The sequence below is a fragment of the Puma concolor genome, chromosome C2, assembly GCF_028749965.1.
Source record: "Puma concolor isolate L17-30 chromosome C2, mPumCon1.1.hap2, whole genome shotgun sequence".
NCBI lineage: Eukaryota > Metazoa > Chordata > Mammalia > Carnivora > Felidae > Puma > Puma concolor.
The window spans coordinates 9318628-9341508 of record NC_141675.1 but is presented as its reverse complement, the minus strand read 5'-3'; the positions used below and the strand labels follow the sequence as shown (position 1 = coordinate 9341508).

The 22881-nt window shown below is 40.4% G+C and overlaps 1 protein-coding gene across 7 annotated transcripts in view; it reads left to right on the top strand.

Annotated features, from left to right (window-relative positions):
* Positions 1 to 22881, top strand: part of ULK4 (unc-51 like kinase 4) — a 583293-nt gene that overhangs the window by 122185 nt on the left and 438227 nt on the right. For 6 of the 7 annotated variants that reach the window (XM_086720525.1, XM_086720521.1, XM_086720523.1 and 3 more), the window contains one exon: positions 5575 to 5757. The exons of the other annotated variant lie outside the window; for it this stretch is intronic. In XM_086720525.1, the coding sequence (XP_086576651.1) occupies positions 5575 to 5757 (183 nt within the window). The remainder of the gene's footprint in view (positions 1 to 5574; positions 5758 to 22881) is intronic. 7 annotated transcript variants of the gene reach the window in all.

Genomic DNA, 22881 nt, shown 5'->3' with positions numbered 1-22881 from the left:
CCTGGCTCACTGGAGTGGCCTCCTCACTGGTCTTTCCATGGTCAGTTTGCCCCACCGACATCACTGTCCACACAGAGTGCACTTCATGAAATCATGTCTCCTCTCTCTTCTCTGCTGCAACTTTTCAACAGCTTTCCACCATTTTTCTTAAAGGATTGGCACAAACACAAGTTCAGAATTGGTGAGTGCTTTCACTTTCAGGGCAATATTTGTTATTTAAGCAGGTAACACATCTTGCTACATAAATTAGTTACCTTAGCTATCTGAGCAGTCAGCACAGAGCCCATTGAGGGGCTTGAACTCATGAATCATGAGACGATGACCTGGGCTGAAGTTGGGTGCTTCACTGACTGAGCCACCTAGGCGTCCCTCTGGTAGCACATCTCCTGGCCCCTCGAATCTCTTTGTAGTTTTGCTCATAGCAATGACTATAGCTGTATTTATGTAATGTATGTAAGCATGATTTTTCCCCATTGGTGTTACTCCTGGAAGGTAGGAGCCCTTTCCCTCTTGTGCCCTTCCTCAGCACATGGGATGGGTACTTGGTAGGTCTCTTAAGCAGAGGAATGCATGAGCTCTGGCTGGAGAAGAAAGGTACCCAGTGTTGGGGCGCCAGTCTGCTGCTTGTCCTCTTGGAACAGTCTGTGTCTGCTGCCTTTGTCACTGATTTTCTTACCCATTTCTCACCCAGTTCTCCTGGTCATCTCTTGGTCCCAGAGATTCCCTTATACCTTCCCACTCAGGAATGCCTCCTTGGCTTAGGGATTGGTTATTGGGTGGAGTGGACCTGACTTAGGAAATGTATTGATTGGATAAGAACGATCACTAGAATTAGGGTTATAGGGAATCTCTCTCTCTGTTAACCACAGTGGGAACCAGAGAAGCCCGTAGAGTTAGGTCGAGTAAGATGGAGACTATGAGAGAGATAACTGGAGTAAACATAATTACTAATGGGCTGAGATGAAGGGGGTAAAAAGTGAAGAATCCTATAGCATGGTGGTTTTCACTGGGGTTGGCGGGGAGCTTTTCAAGCAACACTGACAACTTCCTCCACTTTATACACTCCTTGCCCCTATTGTGATATATCATAAGATCTCTTTAGGAATCAGATGAGAATGTGTGTAGTTTAGAAAAGCTCCCAAGGTAATTTTGATAGGACGTTAAAAAAAAACACAACAACATTCAAAAGGCAAACTAGAAATCGTTTTTAAAGTTTTTATTCCATGGTGATTCTGTCCAAGTTTGTAATAGAGGTATGGCCTCCACTTTTGACTTAGTCTATTTCTTAGAAATTGCTTTCATGATGCAAACTGTCAAGAATCCTGGAGGTAACACAGTGTTCTTTTTGAGGCATGTTTTGAAGTGAATTGTGGACTAGAAGTGTTTTTTTCCCAGTCTTGAAATGTAGTCTCAAGCACTATTTTAATAAGTATTTCAGAACCAGATCACTGAAGATCAGAGTTGAGATTTGATTTTTTTGATTCAGAAAATACAAGCACTAATGTGCTACTGAGCCTCCATGAAGCTCTCAACTGTGTTTGATATCCAGAAGTGGAGGGTTAAAGGTTATTTTCTGCATGAGCTTTTTAAAATGGAAAGTCTGTTAGGCTTCTGAGCCGCATTCTGAAGATGAGGCATTCTCGTTGCCCTCATATTGGTTTGAATACATTTAGAAGTAGTCTGGACAAATCTTTTACCAAGAAATATCCTCATTATGATCAGGTAGGGATTTTGTACTGAAAGGAAGTCAGTTTGCTGTGAGAGCTGCTCTAACGGTTTTTAAAATGCCAGTGACACTTAGTCTTTTGTGTCTTGAGGTCTCTGTTGGGAGAACCCTTAATCTTGCTCCAAAGTTCTGATGGTAGCATGACCTTTAGGGACTCCATTTAAAATGCTCTTTTGGGGCACCTGGGTGGCTCAGTTGGTTACCTGTCCCAACTCTTGATTTTGTCTCAGGTCATGATCTCACAGTTTGTGAGACGGAGCCCCATGTCGCTGTCCACGCTGACAACATGGAACCTGCTCAGGTTCTCTCTCTCTGTCTCTGTCTCTCTCTGTCTCTCAATAAATAAACTTCAAAAATGGTTTTTTTTAATTCTTGGATTAAGTAATGAAATAATTCTGTTTTGATTTTATATACAGCAATCTTCTTACATACCTTATAAATGAGTTTTATTTTAGGTTTATTTATTTTGAGACAGAGTGCATGCATGCACCTGCACAAGCAGGGGAGGGGCAGAGAGAGATGGAGAGAGAGAGGGAGAGAGGGAATTTCAAGAAGGTACTGCACTATGAGTGTGTAGCCCGACATGGGGCTGGATCCCATGACCACCTTGAGATCATGACCTGAGCTGAAATCAAGAGTTAGATGCTTAACCCACTAAGCCACCCAGGAGCCCTTAAATGAGTCTTAAAAACTTTCATGTTCTGGAATCAGAGCTAGCTTTGTTTTTAGTGAATTTATTTTTTGTAGTCCTGTTTTCAGATATTAGTGTCTACTTTTCTACTGAAACATACACGATTTGGGCTTTAGACTTCAAGAACTGTACTTTAATGGTTTCCAAACCATCATGTCTAACTTAGCCATCTGTAACTCCCATGGAAGGGCGAGGAGAGAATGAAATACAATTTGAAAGGTGTCCAAAGTAGAGATTGATTTTTTTTCTGGGTATTTCATTCTGATATGGCTATCTGTAAATGATTACAGATCCTTGGTATATGTTTGAAATCGAGTCAGTGATTATTGTTTTCTAGCTTTATTGAAATGTCATCGACATAACACTGTGTAAGCTTAAGATGTATCACGTGTTGATTTGATACACGTATATATTGCAAAATGTTTACCGCCATAGTGTTAGCTAACCCCTGCATCACATCACATGATTACCATTTCTTTTTTGTGGTGAGGACATTTATGATTTATTCTCTTAACAACTTTCACATATATACAACAATATTATTAACTGTAATCACCATGATGTACATTAGATTCCCAGCACTTGCTCATGAAACTGGAAGTTTGTACTTGTTGACCAACATTTCCCCATCTTCCGCTCCCCTAGGCCCCTGGTAGCCACCGTTTCCCTGAGATTTTCAAGAAGTCGAAAATATTTTTGAAGTCTTTATCTTTTCCCTTCCCCTTTGCTTTTCTTTTGACATATTTGTAACCATTCATCTCATATTTGATCTTTTCATTGATCAAGGTTATATAGATCTGTTTAACATATAAATCAGAAAGAAGGAGGTTATAGGACATTAATTTACAATGAATGCTTTTGTAAAACTGTTTCTGGCTTAAGTTTATTTCTCTTTGGAGTCGCCCATATATGCCCAGAATATGACCATCCTTTTTGCTTAAAAACTTTTGAGGTCTTCCCATTGATTGCTTATGGCACGGAATTCGTAAGTCCTGGTTTGGTAGAGCATCTCTGGCTCCATCCTGCTTTTCTAGATGAATCATCACATTTTCACCTTTCCTACTGATTGCTTTTCCTTCTTCACCTGAAGTATGTTATCAAAGCATCCACTTCCCCTACTTCAAACATGCTCTGCTTCTCTGTGTCTCCATGTGAACGCGTGTTCTCTTCTCTCTGGCTAGAATTTATTTTTAAGTTAATATTTAAGAATTCCAGTAAACATATTGTTCACATGTTGTTGTATTAGTTTCAGGTGTACAATGTAGTGCCTCAACTATGTATTACTCAGTGCTCATTATGATAAGTGTGTTCTTTAATCCCCATTCCCCTACCCCCTTCCTTAGTTGTCTCTCTTTCCTTTTTTTTTTTTTTTTTTCCCTTTGCTGATTTGTTTCTTAAATTCTGCATATGAGTGACATCATATGGTATTTGTCTTTCTCTGACTGGCTTATTTTACTTAGGATTATACTCTCTAACTCCATCCATGGCATTGCAAATGGCAAGATTTCATTCTTTTTTTTGTGACCAAACAATATTCCTGTGTGTGTGTGTGTGTGTGTGTGTGTGTGTGTGTGTGTGTGTATACCAAATCTTTATCCATCCATCAGTCAGTGGAAACTTGGGCTGCTTCCATATCTTGCCTGTCGTAAATAATGCTACAGTCAACATAGGGGTGCATGTATCCCTTTGAATTAGTGTTTTTGTATTCTTTGGGTAAATACCCAATAGTGTGATTACTAGATCATAAAGTAGTTCTATTTTTAGCTTTCTGAGGCATCTTCGTACAGTTTTCCCACAGTGGCTGCACCAATTTGCATTCCCACCAACATTGCAAGAGGGTTCCTTTTTTCTCCACGTCCTTGCCAACTCCTGTTTTTTCTTATATCTTTGATTTTAGCCATTCTGACACGGGTGAGGTGATACCTCATTGTGGTTTTGATCTGCATTTCCCTGATGAGGAGTGAAGTTGAGCATCTTGTGTCTGTTGGCAATCTGGATGTCTCCTTTAGAGATAGATCTGTTCGTGTCTTCTGACCATTTTTTAGTTTGTTTTTTTTTGGTGTTGAGCTGTATAAGTTTTTTATATGTTTTGGATACTAACCCTTAATCAGAGAGGTCATTGGCAAGTATCTTTTCCCATTCTGTAGGTTGTCTTTTTGTTTTGTTGATTGTTTCCTTTGCTGTGCAGAAACTTCATATTTCGATGTAGTCCCAACAGTTTATTTTTCCTTTTGTTTCCTTTGCCTCAGGAGACATATCTAGAAAAATGTTGCTATGTCTGATATCGGAGAAATTACTGCCTGTGTTTTCTTCAAGGGTTTTTATAGTTTTAGGTCTCACAGTTAGGTCCTGGCTAGAATTTGCTTACTTTTCCACCTGGTCCACTTCCCCCCTACCCTTCAAAAACTGGCTCGAGATCATCTTCCTACGTAGCCGTTGTCGACTGCTTTACCTTCTTTTCCAAACGAATTCAGTGAGCTCACTTCTGTTATGGTGCTCATTAAATTCTATTACTTTATAAATATGTCTCATCTCTAATAGTTCATGAGTGAGTTAGGAAAAGCTCAGATGTCTGATTATCTTGGTTTGAATTCCAGCTTTGCTTCTGACCAGCTATATGCCTTTGGGCAAGTAACTTAAATATTCTATGCCTAAGTTCCATTGTCTATAAAATAGGTAAACAATAATACCTTTCTTATGTTATTGGGAGAATTAAATGTGATAGTATTCAGATAGTCTGAGATAATCATTTTTCACATGCTAAACAATAAATGTTAGATATTTATTTTTATGGGTATTTTTTCACCCCTTAGTTTAGTGTCTGCAAAAAGAAGGCACTTGATGTTTTTTATTACTTCAAGGGAAGTTTTTCTGTATCAACTTACAAGTTAGTTTGTCATTGCAGTTAACCCTTTATAATTTGCATGCTTATCATAAGAGTCTCTGTTATCTTATAACAGCTTTAGTTTTTATGGGTGTCTGGATTACTGTTTCATGTTTAAATATGCTGAAAGTTTCTGACTTTGTTATCCCAGAATAAGTAGTAAAGGAGCAGGGTAAGCAGCCTCTGCTCCTTGGTACAGAAGCGTGTTACCGTCCCGAGGCCTGGTTAATGCACTTGGAGTTGTCCGACCGATCTGTTCTCTTGTCTTTGCAGGCCTTGTGTAGAATCACTCGCCATTCTCCCACTGCCTTCCAGAGTGTTATTGAGAAGGTGGGACTGAACGCAGTAATAAACTCCCTGGCCTCAGCCATCTGCAAAGTTCAGCAGTACATGTTGACCTTATTCACTTCAATGTTGTCTTGTGGGATTCATCTTCAGAGGTTAATCCAAGAAAAGGTTTGACTTAGACTTCACCTATTACCGTACTTTACGAATTGTTGTTGAACCATTACGATTGCAGGAGAAAACAAGTAATATCATCTCTGTAGAATTTATTTTTCATCTCAGGGGACCTTTTTGAACTTTGCCAAACCTCTGTACCACAGGCCATTTATCTGAAGATATTGTAAGAGTCTTTTAGTGATTAAAGTAGAAATCTAGTAAATGGCTCTGCCTGCGTATCCCATTTTCGTAATGGAAAGTTAGAAAATTTATGAGTCTTCTATGCTAATATTTTTTATGCCTCCTTCTCCTCAGCCCCCGTCTTTCCCCATGTGCTTTGCCTTCTGTGGGGAGAGTCCCTTTATGTTCTCTGCTTACTTGGACTTGCCTAATACTCGGCTAATACAAAGCACCTGGACAGCTCCTTTTCTCCTGTTTTAACTTAGTTTCCTTCTAATCCTTTGATACTCCTTTATTTTATATACAGTAGAGTTTTTAAATATTCAGTTCCGATCACAAAACCGCAGGGCTCTAAAGAAGTCTCTTCTGTAGCCTTCCTCAATGTGTCTTCTCTTGGTGCCTGCTACAGAGTGATCCGCGAACCAGAAGCCTGGGTATCAGCTGGGAGGGGGTTGGATACGCAGCCCCTCGGGCCCCATCTCGGGCCTGCTGAATCCAAATCTACATTTTAATGAGATCTCTAGGTGGTTTGTTTGAACTTTATGATTTGAGAAGCCCTGTCCTAGAAATTTAGTGTTGAATGAGGTGTTACCAGGTAGCAAAAGCGGACCATGGCGGTATATACGTGTTTGGAAAGCTTGGAGTCAAAGCAAAAGATCTTTTTATAATTGCACAGCCTTTCCCAGGGTTTTATATGCTCATGTGTATTATGAATCTTCACAGGGGGAATGTAGTGTGTGGCGTTCTTGAAACTTACTGGACTGATCATCCTTTTTTAGAGGGGAGATACTGGTCATATTGGAGTTTTGAGAACACAGTAAGGGTAATGGCACTAACAAGTATAGAGTGGAACCACTTAGATATACTCTTTGCCTTGGTTCTTCTGTGTTAAGGTCTGCACGTTAAATTCTGGTTTTTGTAATGTAAGTGGAAATGTCAGTAAGTAAGAATCATTGATTGACGTAGTAAACTTGATCTGTCAAAGTCAAGATGGAGAGTGAACTCCCTCTTACCTTTACTCTGATCACTCTCCTTCAGATTCTGCTAAGGAGCTGGAGCCTCAGAGACACATATTTTTTTCTAACAGTCTGTGTATCTAATTTTTGCTATTAAATTTTCCAAGTCATTAAGTATTGTTACATTATTAGGAAAAGCACCACTTGAGTAGTTTTACTGTGTAAACTGTGATAAGAGAGGCCGAGAGTTTTAGCAATTGGGTTTTTTTCCCCACCTTGAGCACAGGCATGGATTGATTTCATTTCAAGTATGCTATTTCACAAAGGTAATAAAATAGTATGCATTGACGAATATGATTTTTATAATTGTTTTTATGACACACAACTAATATTCCACATATTATAACAAAATGAATGGTTGAACAATGAAATGTATTGAATGATAAGTAATCTTTTGATTTTCGTTAGCATTGGTACTGAAAAACTTTATTGTGGTGGAAATCGCATGATACAGAATTTACCCTCTTTACCATCTTTAAGTTCACAGTTAGTAGTGGTGAGTATATTCACTCTAGAACATTGTCATCTTGGAAAACTGAAACTCTGCCCGTTAAACATTTAGGTTGTTGTGTTTGAAGACTCTGGATTTTGTTTAAATCTGTGGGAGTGGGCCTCCTCTGACGTGGAACTGGCAGAGGAAGGAGGGCTGTGTCTCGTGCCTGCCGTATTGGGGTGGAAATCCAGGTTCTCCGGTGGAATTCTGTTGCACCCTAAGGGCATGGAGGGCCCCTCCTTACTGCTGGGCTGTGGGAGTCCACACTTCCCACTAGGCCTCCCCCGATGGCCCCCTGGCGGGAGTGGGGAGTGCTCCTCAGGCCTGTCTCCCCTGGCACTGTAGGTGGGGGGTGTGAGTCCCATTCCTGGTGGCAGGTGCCAAAGGTACAGGCTTCCCGCTCTCTTCTCTGATGCCGTCTTGGCAGGGGGAGGGAAGGGCACCTCCTTACTGCTACTGATGGGTGGAGGCCCAAGCTCCCCACGTGATCTGTACTGATGCCAGGGTTGGGGCGAATGGCTGCCGTTACTGCCAGGTTGGGATGTTATCGCCAGCTCTCTACATGGTCTCTTCTGGAATTGCCCTAGCGGGGAGCGTGTTGGCTCTGTGCGGGGCTGGAGTCCAGGCTCCTCGCTTTGCTGATAGGGGTGGGGACGTGGTTTCCCATGGTGTTTGGCTGGAGTGGAGTAGCTGTTGTTTGAAAGTTTTAGATCTTTCTGGGCTGCCCCTTTCTTGGTCTTTTGGCTTGAGAGAGCTGGCCTTTTTTTGTGTCTTGTGCCTGTTGGTGTTTCTAGGCTCCTGGATTACCTAGCACCCAATCTGGGATATCTGAGGCAAAGAGAAAACCCAGTGAACTCATTGCCATGTTGATCCTCAGGACCTGTCTTCTCTCTCTTTCAGAGTCACCTCACATTTGTTTTATATACAATGTCCAGGATTTTTAGTTGTCCTTAGTGTGGAGAATAGGAAAAAGTGCATCTTCTCTCTCTTGACCTTTCATTCTTAAAATGGTTCTATGGCAGGTCAGTAATATGCAGTGAATTCTCATTTAAAATATAACGCTCTTTTTTTATTAACTGAAAAGAATTACCATTTATTGAACATTTACCACGGGTCACTTAGTGACTTGCAGTCCTGGGATGTTTGCGGAGGAAACTGAGCGTGCTGGGTAATTTTGTCAGGTTCATAGAGGGCATAAGTGCCAGAGCTAATGCTCATGCCAGACAAACAAGGGCGTGGAGCAATTTTGGATAGTGTTAATGCTCTTAAGAACATAGGGTGTCTGCAATAGGCAGTGTGCAGGGAGTGGAGCCATATCTTTTTACCTGGGGGGGGCGGGGACGGGGAGGGAGTCAGGGAAGGCCTCTGAGGAGGTGATGTTCCAGCTGAGCCTTAAATGACAAGAAAGAGTTTGCCCTGTGAAGTTCTGGGGGAAGAACTTTGTAGTTGAGCTTCCCTGTGAGGTGGGAGGATCTGGAAAGAGAAAGAAGGCCCCCAGACCTGAACCTAGTGAGTTGGTGGGGGGGGGGGGAGGGACTGGGGAGAAGGGAGGCCAGTGGGAAGAGGCTGGGACAGGCAGGAGACCTCGCTCATGTAGGGTTGTGATACTAGCCTTCTTCACAGATTTTGACAGAGTGGCCATAGTTGTGTTTTTACTTAAAAGTGCATTAAAGAAATATACATGTGTGTTTCAGGGGCAGATTTACCAACCTTCCTATTGCTAAGTTGAGTTTCTGTCCTGAGCGTTTGCTTGTTGACCGGTTAAAATGAGTGGACGAGGGGGGGACCTGGGAACACATACTGGGTGGGTTCCTTCCGGTTGAACAGAAGGACAACTGCACATGCTCTTTTTGGGGGCCATCGCCTGTGTATCATTATCTCTTTAAAGTTGAAAATCAGTCCCCAAAGGCATTCGTGCTATTCCTTTTAATTGCAAGAAATTACTGTTTAGGGTAGAAAATAGAAGAAACTAGAGAATGAGACAAAATCAGATGTAATTTCACTGCCCAGAGATAATTACTGTTAACAGCCTGGTCGGTCTCTTTAGTCTTTTGTCTGTGTGTCTATGTGTTTTATGTACACATTTATAAAATTGTGATCAAAATGTGTAGATTTATCTCGATAGTACGTTGTCATTAAATATTCTCCAAGAACATTAAAAAACATTGTCTAATTTTTCATCTCATGGCTTTCCAACAGTTTAATTCTTTCCCCACTGTTGAACCATTTGCCTCTCATTGTTGGTTTCCACTGACGCCGATGTAGTGAACGTCCTGTTGTATCCCTCTTTGTGTTCACCGATAATAGATTACCACAGGTATTAGCCACATTTAGAAGGCCCTGCGTAGATAGTGCTAGACTATTCTCTAGAAAGGTAGATGGTGATGGTACTAATCACTTACAATTTAACCAGCAGCCAATAGAGCCATGCTATGTTTTTCTTCTAATAAAACGTGGAGTTTGGGATTATTAGCATTCTGCGTGTTTTCATGGTTATTTGCAGTTAGCAATTAACCTGACTCTCCCTTTGGATTATGTAACTGTAGCCAAGTTCTCATCGTAAACTAAACTAACCAGATTATTATCCCCTTCGGAATCATGCTCGTGTTCTCAAGTGGGTGTCAGTGTGCTGAAGGAACTTGTTCAGTTTCCCTGTCACCAGCATTAGCTACTTTTGTATCATTGTCTTCACACGACCATTGTCCAGCAGCCACGTGGATTCACTGTTTTTTTATTTTGTGTCATCGTCTTCAAAAGGATTGTCTTTCCGATAAATGTGCTAAATGGCAGAATATTCCTTTATCCAAAACAAGTGTTGGTTTCATACACTGTGATGGGAAAAGTGAGTGATCACAGCCATGGTGACAGGGGACTCCCTTGAATCACAAATCAGGTGTTATGAATATTCCAGTAACTGCAGAAATTGAGCAAAACAAAAAATGATAGTTTTTCCATTTTTTTTCTCCCCAAATATGTGAGGACGCTTTTTGAACCATTGGTAAATGGTACTTCGTGTGTAACTCTTACATCATTGGTAGAGTTAGGGAGTTGATAACTTTTTCACAGTTCAGACGGGTGAGTGGCTGTGAACAAGAGACTTCTGGAAGGTGTGACTGGATGGACGTAAGACAAACCATGTAGGTTAGGTATTCATTCTTGCCTTATTAAACTTTTTTGTTTGTCGTTGCTGTTTTAATGTTATTTTTCTGGTTCTTCCAGGCTGTTAATGTATCCTATAAATCTTCCAGATCAGGGGCTGGAGGAGTTTGGGAGTTCATAAATGTATTTCCTGCTGTTTTATTGGGGAGAAAGATGTTGGGTGAGGTCATTGCAATTTCCCTTAATTATAATACCAAGAAACTTAAAGTAGGTAATGCTATCCTAATTTATTTTTATCAGGTTATATTTATAACTTTTATGAATTTTGGGGTTTATATGTTTAGCATAGAAAATTCAGAATGTATAGCATATGGAGGACTGGAGTGCTTACCTCCCTGAGCTAAACTCTGTAAAAATTCTGATCTTTTATCCCTTTCAAATTCATACTTGTGCCTGGATACATGCACATGCATACACGTGTGTATACATGCATTCACATATTCCTTCCTCTCTGCTGCCACACACACATACTGTTAGAATATTCTCGTAGAAATTGGATTAACTCCATACTGTTGGTAATCTGTATTTTTTCTTTCCAATGACATGTTAGGAATGTGTGTCAAAGTCAGTATAACTTCAATATTATTTTTAAAGGGTAATCACATTCCGTCACATTAAGGTATCCCCATTTATCCCAACAGCTCACTCTTGTCCATCTAAGAATTATTTTTGCCATTATTTTCGCCATTATTTTCCCAGGGAGAACATGCTCATGGCTGAAGCCATTTGCATGGCCTTCCTTAATTAGTCCTTGAGGAGAACTTTTAAGTAAAATTACTAGGTTAGTCTCATTTTTAAAAAGTTCTTTTTCCTTCATAGATTACATAGAAAAGACACCGTGGTCGTATGTATGTTTGGAAATAGACTCAGTGCCGGTAAAAAGTGTGGTAACATTGCATCCAGATTATGTGTCTCTCATATTTGCCAAAATATTTTGGTTTCAAGCAGCATTAAGTGCGTGGTTGCAGTCCCATCATGCCTTTTGATTGACTTTTCTATCTTTAAAAATTTCAACCAGGATACTTAGAGGTCACATGCAGATTCTTACTTTCTTCATTTCGTAATCTTTTAAATTTGTGGAACCACAGTAAGTTATTTGTGGGTTGTTGAAAGTTGTGGCTCTGTTACTTTGGTCCAGAAATCACGCCAGTTGCAAAATCTGTGTCTTGTGATGTCCTGGTGTCTGGTAGAAGCTGACTGGTTGTGGAATTAAGAAAATATGAGCAGAACGAGAACAGAATCTTTTTTTAAAAAAATTTTTTTTTCAACGTTTATTTATTTTTGGGATAGAGAGAGACAGAGCATGAACGGGGGAGGGGCAGAGAGAGAGGGAGACACAGAATCGGAAACAGGCTCCAGGCTCTGAGCCATCAGCCCAGAGCCTGACGCGGGGCTCGAACTCACGGACCGCGAGATCGTGACCTGGCTGAAGCCGGACGCTTAACCGACTGCGCCACCCAGGCGCCCCAGAGAACAGAATCTTAAAAGATATTTGTGTATACCAGTATGGCTGAGTAGATACCCCACAAACCCTCTCACCATAAAAACTTAAAAATGCTGGATAGTCCTTACAAAGACAAAACTGAGTTTTTTGGGAATGTAACAGAAACATCCAGAAGCTAACCCTGAAGATGAAACGAAAATCTGAAGGGCTACTGTGAGTGTGATGGGGCTGTAGCCTGGGTTCTTAGGGGGGGACTGGAGTGTGTGTGTCTGTGGTGTGCACAGAGTGAGTGTGTGTGTGTGCGCGTGCACGCACAGGGTTTGTGTGTGGGGGTGTTGGGTGAGGGGTGGGGTTGTGTGTGTGTGCATGTGTGTGGGTGTGTATTGGGGTGGGGGTATGCGTGGGTGTGTGTGTGCGTGCATGGGGGTGTATGTATAATTGTGTGTGGGTCTGAGTGTGTGTTCAGTAAGAAGTGTGAAGCCTGAAAACCACTGAGAGAATAATGTAATTGGCCCACATCCGCATTGTCAATTTTCAGTACATGTGAATGTCGTCTCATCTCTGCTCCCTTCTCACTTGTACTTCATTTATACACACTCCTGCCTCTGAGTTATTTTGAAGCAAAGCGCAGACATTGTATTGTTTGTAACTCATCTATATCTGTAGAAGATAAGCAACCTTTTAAAATAGATACATTCCCAGTATCATTTAACACCTACCAATTAATAAGTTTTTAATACAGTCATATATCAGAGATCCCTACACTGGCTCATAAATTATTATTTTCTAGATTGTTTGAATCGGGATCAGATCAAGGTGTGTGTATCTCCTTTCTATTTCATGTTGATTTGTCTTCTTAATCCTCTTTAAATCTATAGATTCTCGCTCTTTTTTTTTTTATTTTTTTTAATTTTTTTAGTCCTTGAAATGAATCTGTTAAGGACAACAGTCACGGTTCACAGGCCTTTCCACATTTGGATTTTGTTGATTGAATCTAGCAAACAACATAGACAGTGTGGCATCCTTTAAAATGTTGCTCCTGTGTTTCTTGTATAGGCTTAAAGCTTCGATCAGATTTGAATTAGATTTCTTTTTCTTTTGAAGACATTTCATTGGTGGTGGTTTTCATAATGGAAGACACACACTAATGACCCAGCTGTTCCTTTTGTGCTACGAAGAGTGAACAGTGGCTTCAGTTCCAGTCTACTCTACAGATGATATCTGTGTATTTATCTCTCTATTTGTGTAACGTTTGTATTATGTGCTATTTATTTTATAGATACTTATATCTCTTGATCTCATTTCATCTACCTGCCCCCTACCCTCCAGTGGTCCCGTATTTATCTGTGGGTAAAGGGTTGAGAAAACCCTTTCCTGTTTTGTGTGAGACTTTGACTTTCAGTAAACTTTCTAGCTCTGTGTTTCTGGAAACCTAAGACTAACCTGTCATCTGTGGAGTTGTTACAAGAGAGATTGGTGGCTGTGGGCTACAAGCTTCTAAGCCAAGGTGGCTTCCACGCCCATCCAGGGTGACTCTTTTCTCCCTGTTCCTGGGCCGTGCTGCTGGGGCTGTGGCGAGAGCAACATGGGATGTGGCCTTTCCAGCAAGCCCTGGTTCCTGAACAGACTGGCTGAAAATGTGATGCACGGTCGTCCTTTGCGTCGGTATGTTGCATTGACTCTAAAATGACCTCTGGTGGACATTGAAATATTCTCTCCCTTCTTGAGACTAAAGGATAGCATAAGCCCATTTGTACCGTGTGTGTGTGTGTGTGTGTGTGTGTGTGTGTGTGTGTGTGTGTTGTAATGTATCTCAGAGATCACTTCATTGTCATTTATAGATAGGCTCTTTGTCCCCCTGCCCCCACCTCACTTTTAAAACAGTGCTTCATAGTGCATGTGCTGCATTTTATTCAACCATTCCCCTTTCGGAAGATATTTGGATGTTAGGTCTCTTTTCTTACATCATAAGACTAAAATACAAAAAGGGAAACTTGAACAAATTTTTAAAGAAAATGTAAGTGGCTGTCTTTGCGACCTTGCTATAGGGAAAGTTTTCTTAAGGCTTAGCATCCAGCTTATGAAAAATAGACTACACATAAAAAGGAAAAGACAAGACAAAATGGATGTAGTCTATGCAGAGTTACTTCACAGAAGAAGAAACTAGAAGGGTCTGTAATCTCGGGAAAAGATGCTCACACTGAATGTTGATGAATAGAATGAAGGTTAAAATGAGTCAGTTTCATATACTTCAGGTTGGCAAAAATGTAAGTCTGCCAGTAAGAGTTGTTGGTGAAGATAGAGGCCAGCAGGAACCCTCCTGGGTGAAGTGGTGTAATCACTTGGGAGTGCAATTTCGTACTGTCCAGTGAAGCTGAAGATGTACATAGCACAGCAATAAATCTTTTCATGAGGAGTGTATCCTTGTACGGTTGTACACAGAAACAGGGTTGTTTGTCTCACAGCCTTTTCCAGTGTCCTACGGTGGCAAGAAACCTAAAAGTCAACAAGAGATTGGAAAATTAAATTGTAACATGTCCATAGGGTGGACCAATATACAGTAAGTAAAAACGACCGAACTAGGTTGAAAATGTATTGGTTCTTATAAGAGTCCCATACTCTTAAATACACAGAACAAACTGAGGGTTGCTGGAGGGGAGATTTGTAGGGGGATGGGTTAAATGGGTGACAGATATTAAGGGGGGCACTTGTTGGGACACGTGCTGGGTGTTGTATAGAAGTGATGAATCACTCTAGTTCTAGTTCTAGTCCTGAGACCAATACTACATTGTACGTTAACTAACTTGAATTTAAATAAACAAATGAAAGAAAGATGTGGATAAATCTCATAAATAAAACTGAAAAAGGTAAGCTGAAAAAGTATATGGACAATACAATAACATACACAAAGTTTAAACTAGGCAAAAATAGAGGTGCCTGGGTGGCTCAGTCGGTTAAGCGTCTGACTTGGGCTCAGGTCACGATCTCACGGTTTGTGAGTTCAAGCCCCACAGTTGGCTCTGAGCTGACAGCTCAGAGCCTGGAGCCTGTTTCAGATTCTGTGTCTCCGTCTCTCTTTGCCCTTCCCCCACTCACACTCTGTCTCTCTCAAAAATCAATAAACTTAAATATTTTTTAAATAGGCAAAAATAATTATCCGTATGTTTAACGGGTGTATAATTGTGTTGTCACCAGCAGAGTCGGAGAGTGCTTTTTACCTTTCATAATAGAGGGAGGGCAGCAGCTTCAGCTGTGTCTCTGTAATATGTTGTTTCTTAAAAAAAAAAAAAAAAAAAGGAATTTTTTTTTTTTTTTTAAATGCCAAGACTTGGTAAAGTTGAATGGATTGTTAAAATCACTTCACCTTTTTCTGTGTCCTTGAAATGTTTCATAATTTGAATAAAAGGATTCATGTTATAGCTCTTAAGTTACAATTTACATTTTTCTTCACTTTTGGAAAGTTTCTGATGATCTCTAGGGAACGTTCAGTAGTTTTCTCCTTGAGACGTTGTGTGTGGTGAACATGGCCGTGGTGTTAGGTATGCTAGTGTGGCTACCACATGGGTAGTTTTTACTCATATGCAAGCGTGGTCTAGGAGGAAGAGCATCGTAACCTCTCCTAGATATCCATTGATGAATTTGGTTTTTGAGGTGCAGGAATTCTTCAAAAATTCTGGTGTTTACTCACAATATGACTACTAATGAAATATATACATTTAGTTTACGTTTATTGAGTTTTGGTTATCGTTTGTGATCCTAAGCTTCCCTCTTTGTTCAGAAATGTACTGGGGGCGCCTGGGTGGCTCAGTCGGTTGAGTGTCTGACTTTGGCGCAAGTCATGATCTCGCGGTTGACAAGTTTGAGCCCCACGTCAGGCTCTGTGCTGACAGCTCAGAGCCCGGAGCCTGCTTCGGATTCTGTGTCTCCCTCTCTCTGTGCCCCTGCCCTGCTCATGCTCTGTCTCTCTCTGTCTCAAATATAAATAAAAATTAAAAAATATTAAAGAAAAGAAATGTACTGAAGGTTGAAACACTGTAATATGTATTTTTTTTCCTATTCTTCAAGCTTACAGAAAGTCTCAGGGTATGTAGGGTTTTAGGAACTCTATCCCTCACGGAAAATAGTATGAGTTATTAAACCAACTACCTTTGAACATGTGTCGAAGGGAAATATTCTGGCAGATTGGTAATGTGGTACTTTATGATAGACAAAGATGGAATGTGATGAAGGACGGACTTCAGGGGAGCTCGGAAGGAGTGTCTTTCATTGGGACAGACTGTGTTACTAGTTGGAATATTGCTTGCATTGGATATAAGAAAAAGTGTCTTATCCTTTTTACTCTGTCCTAAAAATCACAAGATTAGTCGTCATCTTTTAATTTTTGCAGGTCTTCATAGATGACTTTAGGCATACTTATTTAGTTAAGGGGGGAATTCCAAGCTAATTAAAAAAAACATTTCTTTAAAGATGTTTAGTTTTCAAAGATAATATTTGCCATCTAAAAGCCTACCGGATATCCCTCTGCCTTGTGATTCAGAAAGTGTCATTCTGTTAAATTCACATATGAATTGCATGACTTTCAGTGACAACGTTGCAGTCTATAGCATTGGGAAAATTATTCTATGATGGAAAGAGTGCTCTGAGGGGAGAGGTATAGTGTTTGTACACGGAGTATTTGAGGAACTTAACACTGGGTCCTGTGGTATATTCATGAGATTGGGGGTTGACCACAGCTTCTGTGTATGCCTTCTTGGCTTTTTGTTTTGGTATTTTGGGCGGTGGTCCATGTTTTGGATTGATGTTCAGGAAGGCTTTGGTGCTTTTATTTAGTGGTATTAAACAGTTCATGAGTTTGCTAGTCATTTTGCACTTGTTCAGAATAGTGCCAACCTGGTTGCAGTGAGTGGATTTTGAGTAGGATACACATAGATGCTTAAGATACTTACTTAAAAATATTTATATGGTTGTCGGTTTGTTCACATATTCCAAGTTTGAGATTGCCGCTCTGTAATTGATTTTAGATGATAATATCTCACAGGATTATTCAGATATCATCAACATCATAGCCCCTTGCCTATGAATTTTGTTAAAACTGAGAAAGACTCAAGGGTAAACATTATATAATAAGTATGTTCTTGTTGGGGTAGATGTGGGGAGGAAGAATGCTGTTGCTTGCATAGAATTTTTTCGATTTCTCAAACCTCCTTATACAGGTGTCAAGTTATTCCCCAAACACCGGAACAGGAGTTGGTGTGGTGAACTTGGGAAGGACAGCGTGGGGTCCGCAGCTGTTCGGGAGGTTGCGGAGGAAAGGAGAGAGTGAATTCTGACAGTCCCAGAAACTGAGCAATCCAGGAATTTCCAGCAAGGGCTCAATCTCTATCAGAAAATTCCCCACTCAGAGTGGAAAACCTGGCATGTGGTTCTTAGATGAGTCATTGAATGTCGGGGAGGCTTTACAGGTTGTGGTGTGTGGCTGAGTACAGAAAGCCTGGGGAGACCAGAGCGGGCAAGAGTAACTGAAGCCCTTAAAGATTTTCAGAAATAGTCAAGGAAAAACTCTCTCGTAGGAGGATAACACTCCACGCTGGACAAACCATTAAATACGATGCACATTAAATACGGTGGGAACCCTGAGAGGAAAGGTGTAGAGGACGTCGGTAAGGCAGCTCTGGGAATGTGCTGTCGACTTGGCTCCAAGAGGCCCTATCTGTGACTATTTCAGAGTCACAACAGAGGAAGGAGCCTTCAAATCACAAAAATGACAAAGAAGTTATGCTGGCCTGTCCTTACTGTCTCCAGTAGAACCTCCTTCCTAAAAGTACGAGAAAATCCATGTCATTCAGACACCAACAAAGCAAAAGGGTGTGGTCAAAAATCCATGAAAGGGTGGTATAAAAGAGTGTAAGAATAAGTGGTTCTGAATAACATTCCACTGGACAAGGAAGGATTGTGGAAAGAAAACACATGGCCCCAAAGCACATGAAAACGTAATATTTAAAAAAACTAAGATGAATTAGGAAATTTGGAGTGGAAGCTATGGGAAGAACTGTTCAAATCAGAAATGGAAGGGTGGATCAGATAGAAGCGGGCTGCAGGAAAGTACAAGAACTTACTTCAGGAAAGATTCCTAAATAAGAGGAAAAACAGAAGCGAAGACAGTTTTATAAAGGCACACAAAAGGCAGTGCGCACTGACACTTTTGTCTTGTAAGGATAATCATGGAAAGGAGAAAAATGAAAAAAGAAATTAAGGAAAAGGCGAAAAGCACCCCAGTGAAAGTCTTAGCTACAGAAGACGAAGAAAACAAAGTTATTGAAACAGAACAAATACTAGAAACTACAATCCAATATTTACCTGAATAAAATGAGTATCTGAATGCACAAATCAAAAGGACACACGGTGAATCTAGGAGAATCATTCTACAATAGCAGTACTATGACATTGTAAAGAAAAGTCCTTTGAGCATCAAAGCAAAAGGACCTTACATCTTAGCAAGTCACTTAGAGGGAACAGCAGTTACGCTGGCATCGGACGTTTTACCGCAGTGATCCTTGATGTTGAACTCAATGGAGCAAGGTGTTTAAATTTTTGAAGAAAAGATGATCACCAAGTGTATTACATTCAGTCACATTGAGTCTTTGTTGTATACACCACAGGTAGATGTGTGAACGGGAGCTCTTCCCGAGGCCTCCATCAGAGAATGAACCACAGACAACCAAACAGCGTTTGAAGCTGAGGCCAAGTAACGATGTTCAGGGTGACAGAATAGTGCGTCATTCTAAACCCGCAGTGACTGTCTCCATCCATCCAAGAGCACACATGCATGTATACACACACACTTGTGTATATCGATGCGTACAGGGCAAAGGGGTAAGGATATGGAAGTTACGCTACACTCGTCAACTGCTTTGTGAGTTAATCACTGGAGCGACTTTAGCAAAGCGCTTACCGTAAAAACTCAGTGCCTGATTGTTGATGTTACCAGATTGAAAGCGTATAAAACTCCTGAAACTCCACTCTGCTGTATTTCAGTTAACTGAGCTTCGAAAACTCACATCAACTTGTTTAAGTTACATAGATTCCAACATCTGCCTCAGTTATGTTTTTCCTGAGATAAGTGACCTCGAACGTACTTGGTAGCTGGGTAATCGGTAAGGCATCCTTTGGACTTTATATGCTTTGGGGCTTAAAGATTTAAACATGAATTTTTAAAGGCATATCATATTTCACAGGTGAGTTTGTTCATGCTCCCTGGTAAGAACGGCTTCCTTCCGAGTGTTCTTGGCTAGAAATACTGCCTTCTGAAATTTTTGGCCTTGTGATTAATTTTGACAATAGCTGCTGTCCATTTTTATTTAGCAGTCTAGTTTGACTGAAGTTGCTGCTTCAGGTTTTGAGTTTTGACCAAGTAGCACAGTAGCGATTAATAATGAACCAGAAGCCGTAGACCTCTGTTATTTGGAAGTACCGAGAAAGAGCACTGAGAAATTTGGGCATGTAAAATTTAGAAACATTTGAATGCCAAGTTTACTCAGGTTTTCTTTTTCTTCTCAGAGTCACTAGGCATACTGACTCAATGGTCGCTAATTAAACATTTAAAATGTGGTAATTTATGCATATTCATCAGACCTTGAGTTGCTATTGTGGTATTTTTAGTCCATCTCCATTAATAAATGTATTCTTTGAGATATTTTAGTCAGATACTTGGCTAAACTTCTTTAAGGGAAGTGTAACCCAAAAACAATTGTAGATTTAATCAGTACCTGTTTTATTTCCATCAGTATTAAGCAGGAAAAAATTATGTCCATGTAGTTATCCACATTTTTTCCCTTGAGGCTATTATCAGTTGACGGCTGGGCTGTCCTCTTCGATTTTTATCTGTGACAGGTGATGGAAGCAGGTCAGTTTTCCCTCTTGAGATTTGCACAAGATAATGTTGAAGTTCTCGGCCTCATCATTATTTTTATTCATCTCATAGTTTTGTTTTTGTGACACGTGTTAGAGGGATATTTTATCCTTCTGCTTAATTTTGATGAAGGTATTATTTTGTTTGTTATGGATGCTTCATATACCAATTCCTAGCATCCTGAATATTTCCTCCTGCCATCGTTGTTAGGTAGATCTGTGCTCTCCGAAATCACTGCTGAGTACCGTTGGATTGTTGGATGTAAACTGATCATGCTGTGGTTTGGTTATAGACCTACATGGCGTCTGTTTTTTTTTTTTTTCCCCCCTCCACATGTAACATTTCGGTATGTTGAGCTGAATGGCGAGATGAATTTCCTTCAAAGCTGAATACATGGTGGGCTGCAAACTGAAGGGACCCGAGGTCAGTTTTGGTTCTCTAAAGGTAGTTTTGATTATTCATCCTTGGCACTGAGTCTTGGCCTGCACCTGTAGCCTTCACTCTCTAAGTGTTGTGAGACTAATACTGTTCTAGACATGTGGTGCATGTTGCTTACAATTAATTATGGAGTCCTGGGCAGTTAGTTGTCGGGAGTCAGTCAGTCAGACTGGTCATTTCTTCAGAGGTGACCATTTAGTCATGAGACCATTTCTTCTCGTTTAGTCATGAGAAATTATTTAGGGCGCAAGATACACTTAAGCCTACATCAAGACTGTAATCTGTAATATACTCCATCTTTTCAAGGGACTCAGGGTTCCTGCGTTACAAATCTAGTATATAATTTATTTTTGGTGTGTGTTATAGTTTGTCTAGGTTTTTTTCCCCCAATCAAAACCATAAAATATTTTAGTTTTGCCAGATTGTTAGTAATGGCTGCATCCACTACATCAGGGAGAAATACAGTAGACCTCATCACTTATTTGTGGGCATTTCTATGTTTTAAAATTACATGTATTGCTGTATGAAATTTTTTTTTTTAATGCCTGGAAAGTTTTCATCTTTCATTGTATACTTAAGCTGTGTATTTCATTCATCTTTCCTATGTAGCAGACTCCTTCAAACCATAGTGGCTTGCATAAGAGCAGTGTTTTATTTCGCTCCCCAAGCTGTAACTGGGGCAAGGCCGTGTTTGCTGGGAAGATGGAGTGGGATGGGGCATAAATTTTCTCCATGGTTCACTCATAGGACTCCATGGTTCACTCATAGGACTTGCCCTTCGGCGGGCACCCAACTGGGAGTGTGGGCTGGGAGCCTCGTTTGCTTTGCACGTGGGCCTCTGAAGGTTACTTGGGCTTTCTCATGGCAGGGTGGTCAGGTTCCAAGAGTGCCCTCAGAGAACCGGGCAGAGACTATGTGACCTTTCCTGACCTGACTCCGCAGGTCCTGTAGTTCACGTCTACCACCTCCATCCCCCGAGTGCATCGTCCCAGAGTTTGCCACGGAAGAACACGTCGAAACTGGATGTGGGGTAGACGCAGTTTGTGCTACGGTTATGATTTACTTCACAGATCCCCTCTTTGGGGATGTTAAGATGGCTGGCTGCCTGTTGTTGTTTCTGGTATGTGAACGGTACCACCGTGAGGATTCTTGTACTTCAAGTCCCTTTGGTTCATCACTTCGTTAGGATACATTCCTTGAGCTGTAACAGCTGAGTCAGGAGAAAATAACATTTTTAAGGCCTTTAAGAAATAAGTCCCTTTCCCCCAGTTGGAGGAACGGTTGAACACTTATTTTCATATGAGCTGTATTTAAGATTTATCCATTTACCCATGACCGTGCCAACATTGGCTGTCATCCATTTTCATCTTTGCTGGTCTGCTTTGCAATGAAATGAAATCTTATCCTGAAATTTGCATTTCTTTGCCTACTAGTGAGGACAGAGGATTTATTTGCTTGTTAGGCAGTTTAAAATTCTTTCATCCGTTGTTTGCCAAGTCATGTGTTTTTTAACTGGAGTGTTCCTAAACTTCCTATTGGTAGAAGTGATTTATACACATTTCAAATACTTTTTCCAAGATTATGTATTTATGTTGGCAGATGTATAGTATCATATGGCTGTTTCCCCCTTATTTAAATTTAAATTCTTAATGGCATATTTGTAGTCTTTCTGGTGTAAGTAGAAAAGTAAGGATCCCAGTAAATGAACAGTCTGTTCTTTATTTGCTGAAGTCTTAAATATGCTTCTGACTGTTTTCCTCTTTCTATTGTCTGTTTCCCATACAAATTTCAAAAATTTAGTTCTCGCAGAACTTTTATGATGTTTTAATAATTGTATGTAAAATACGGTGTTTAGTATTTTTAGTTATTGTAGTATCTTTTAGCCTTCAGTCACCATATCAAGCTTATTAAAAGGTGGTGAGCATAATCGTCTCCGTTTCATTTTAAAGTTGAGGAAACGGAATCCTGGTGAGGATATTTTGGCAAGGAATGTGGCATTTGTAGTCCGGTTTGCTTGGCTTCAGATCCCAGGTGCTTTCCTAGCACTTGAAGCTGCCACTCCGGTTTTCAGGGGTTATCTTATCACTCAGCCAAGAGCTGTGCTTTTAAGTCCTACACCTCTCTCGAGTTTTTTCTTAACTGGTTTGTGTTTTTGTTCTTGATTACGGGGGTTGATTTTTTCCTGACCTTGTATAGTGAAAACTGTGGAGTTGTTAGTTTTACCTAGCCACTTTACTAGGCACTTGGAAAAGAAAGAGCACCAATTCGGTTTTTGGCATAATGCTTTTGGAGTTGAGTTCATAAATGCTACATCTGTGAATATTTGAGAAATGTAAATGCTTGAAATGTAATAAAATGCATTTTAATGTACATAAACCCTTATGAAGAGTATTCATCACTTGTAAGATTGTTTTCTTGGAGTTAATACACATTTTCATTTTCTTGATTTCTTATGCTAAAGTCTTATGTTGTATTCTTTGTCAGGGAGTTAAATCTGTTT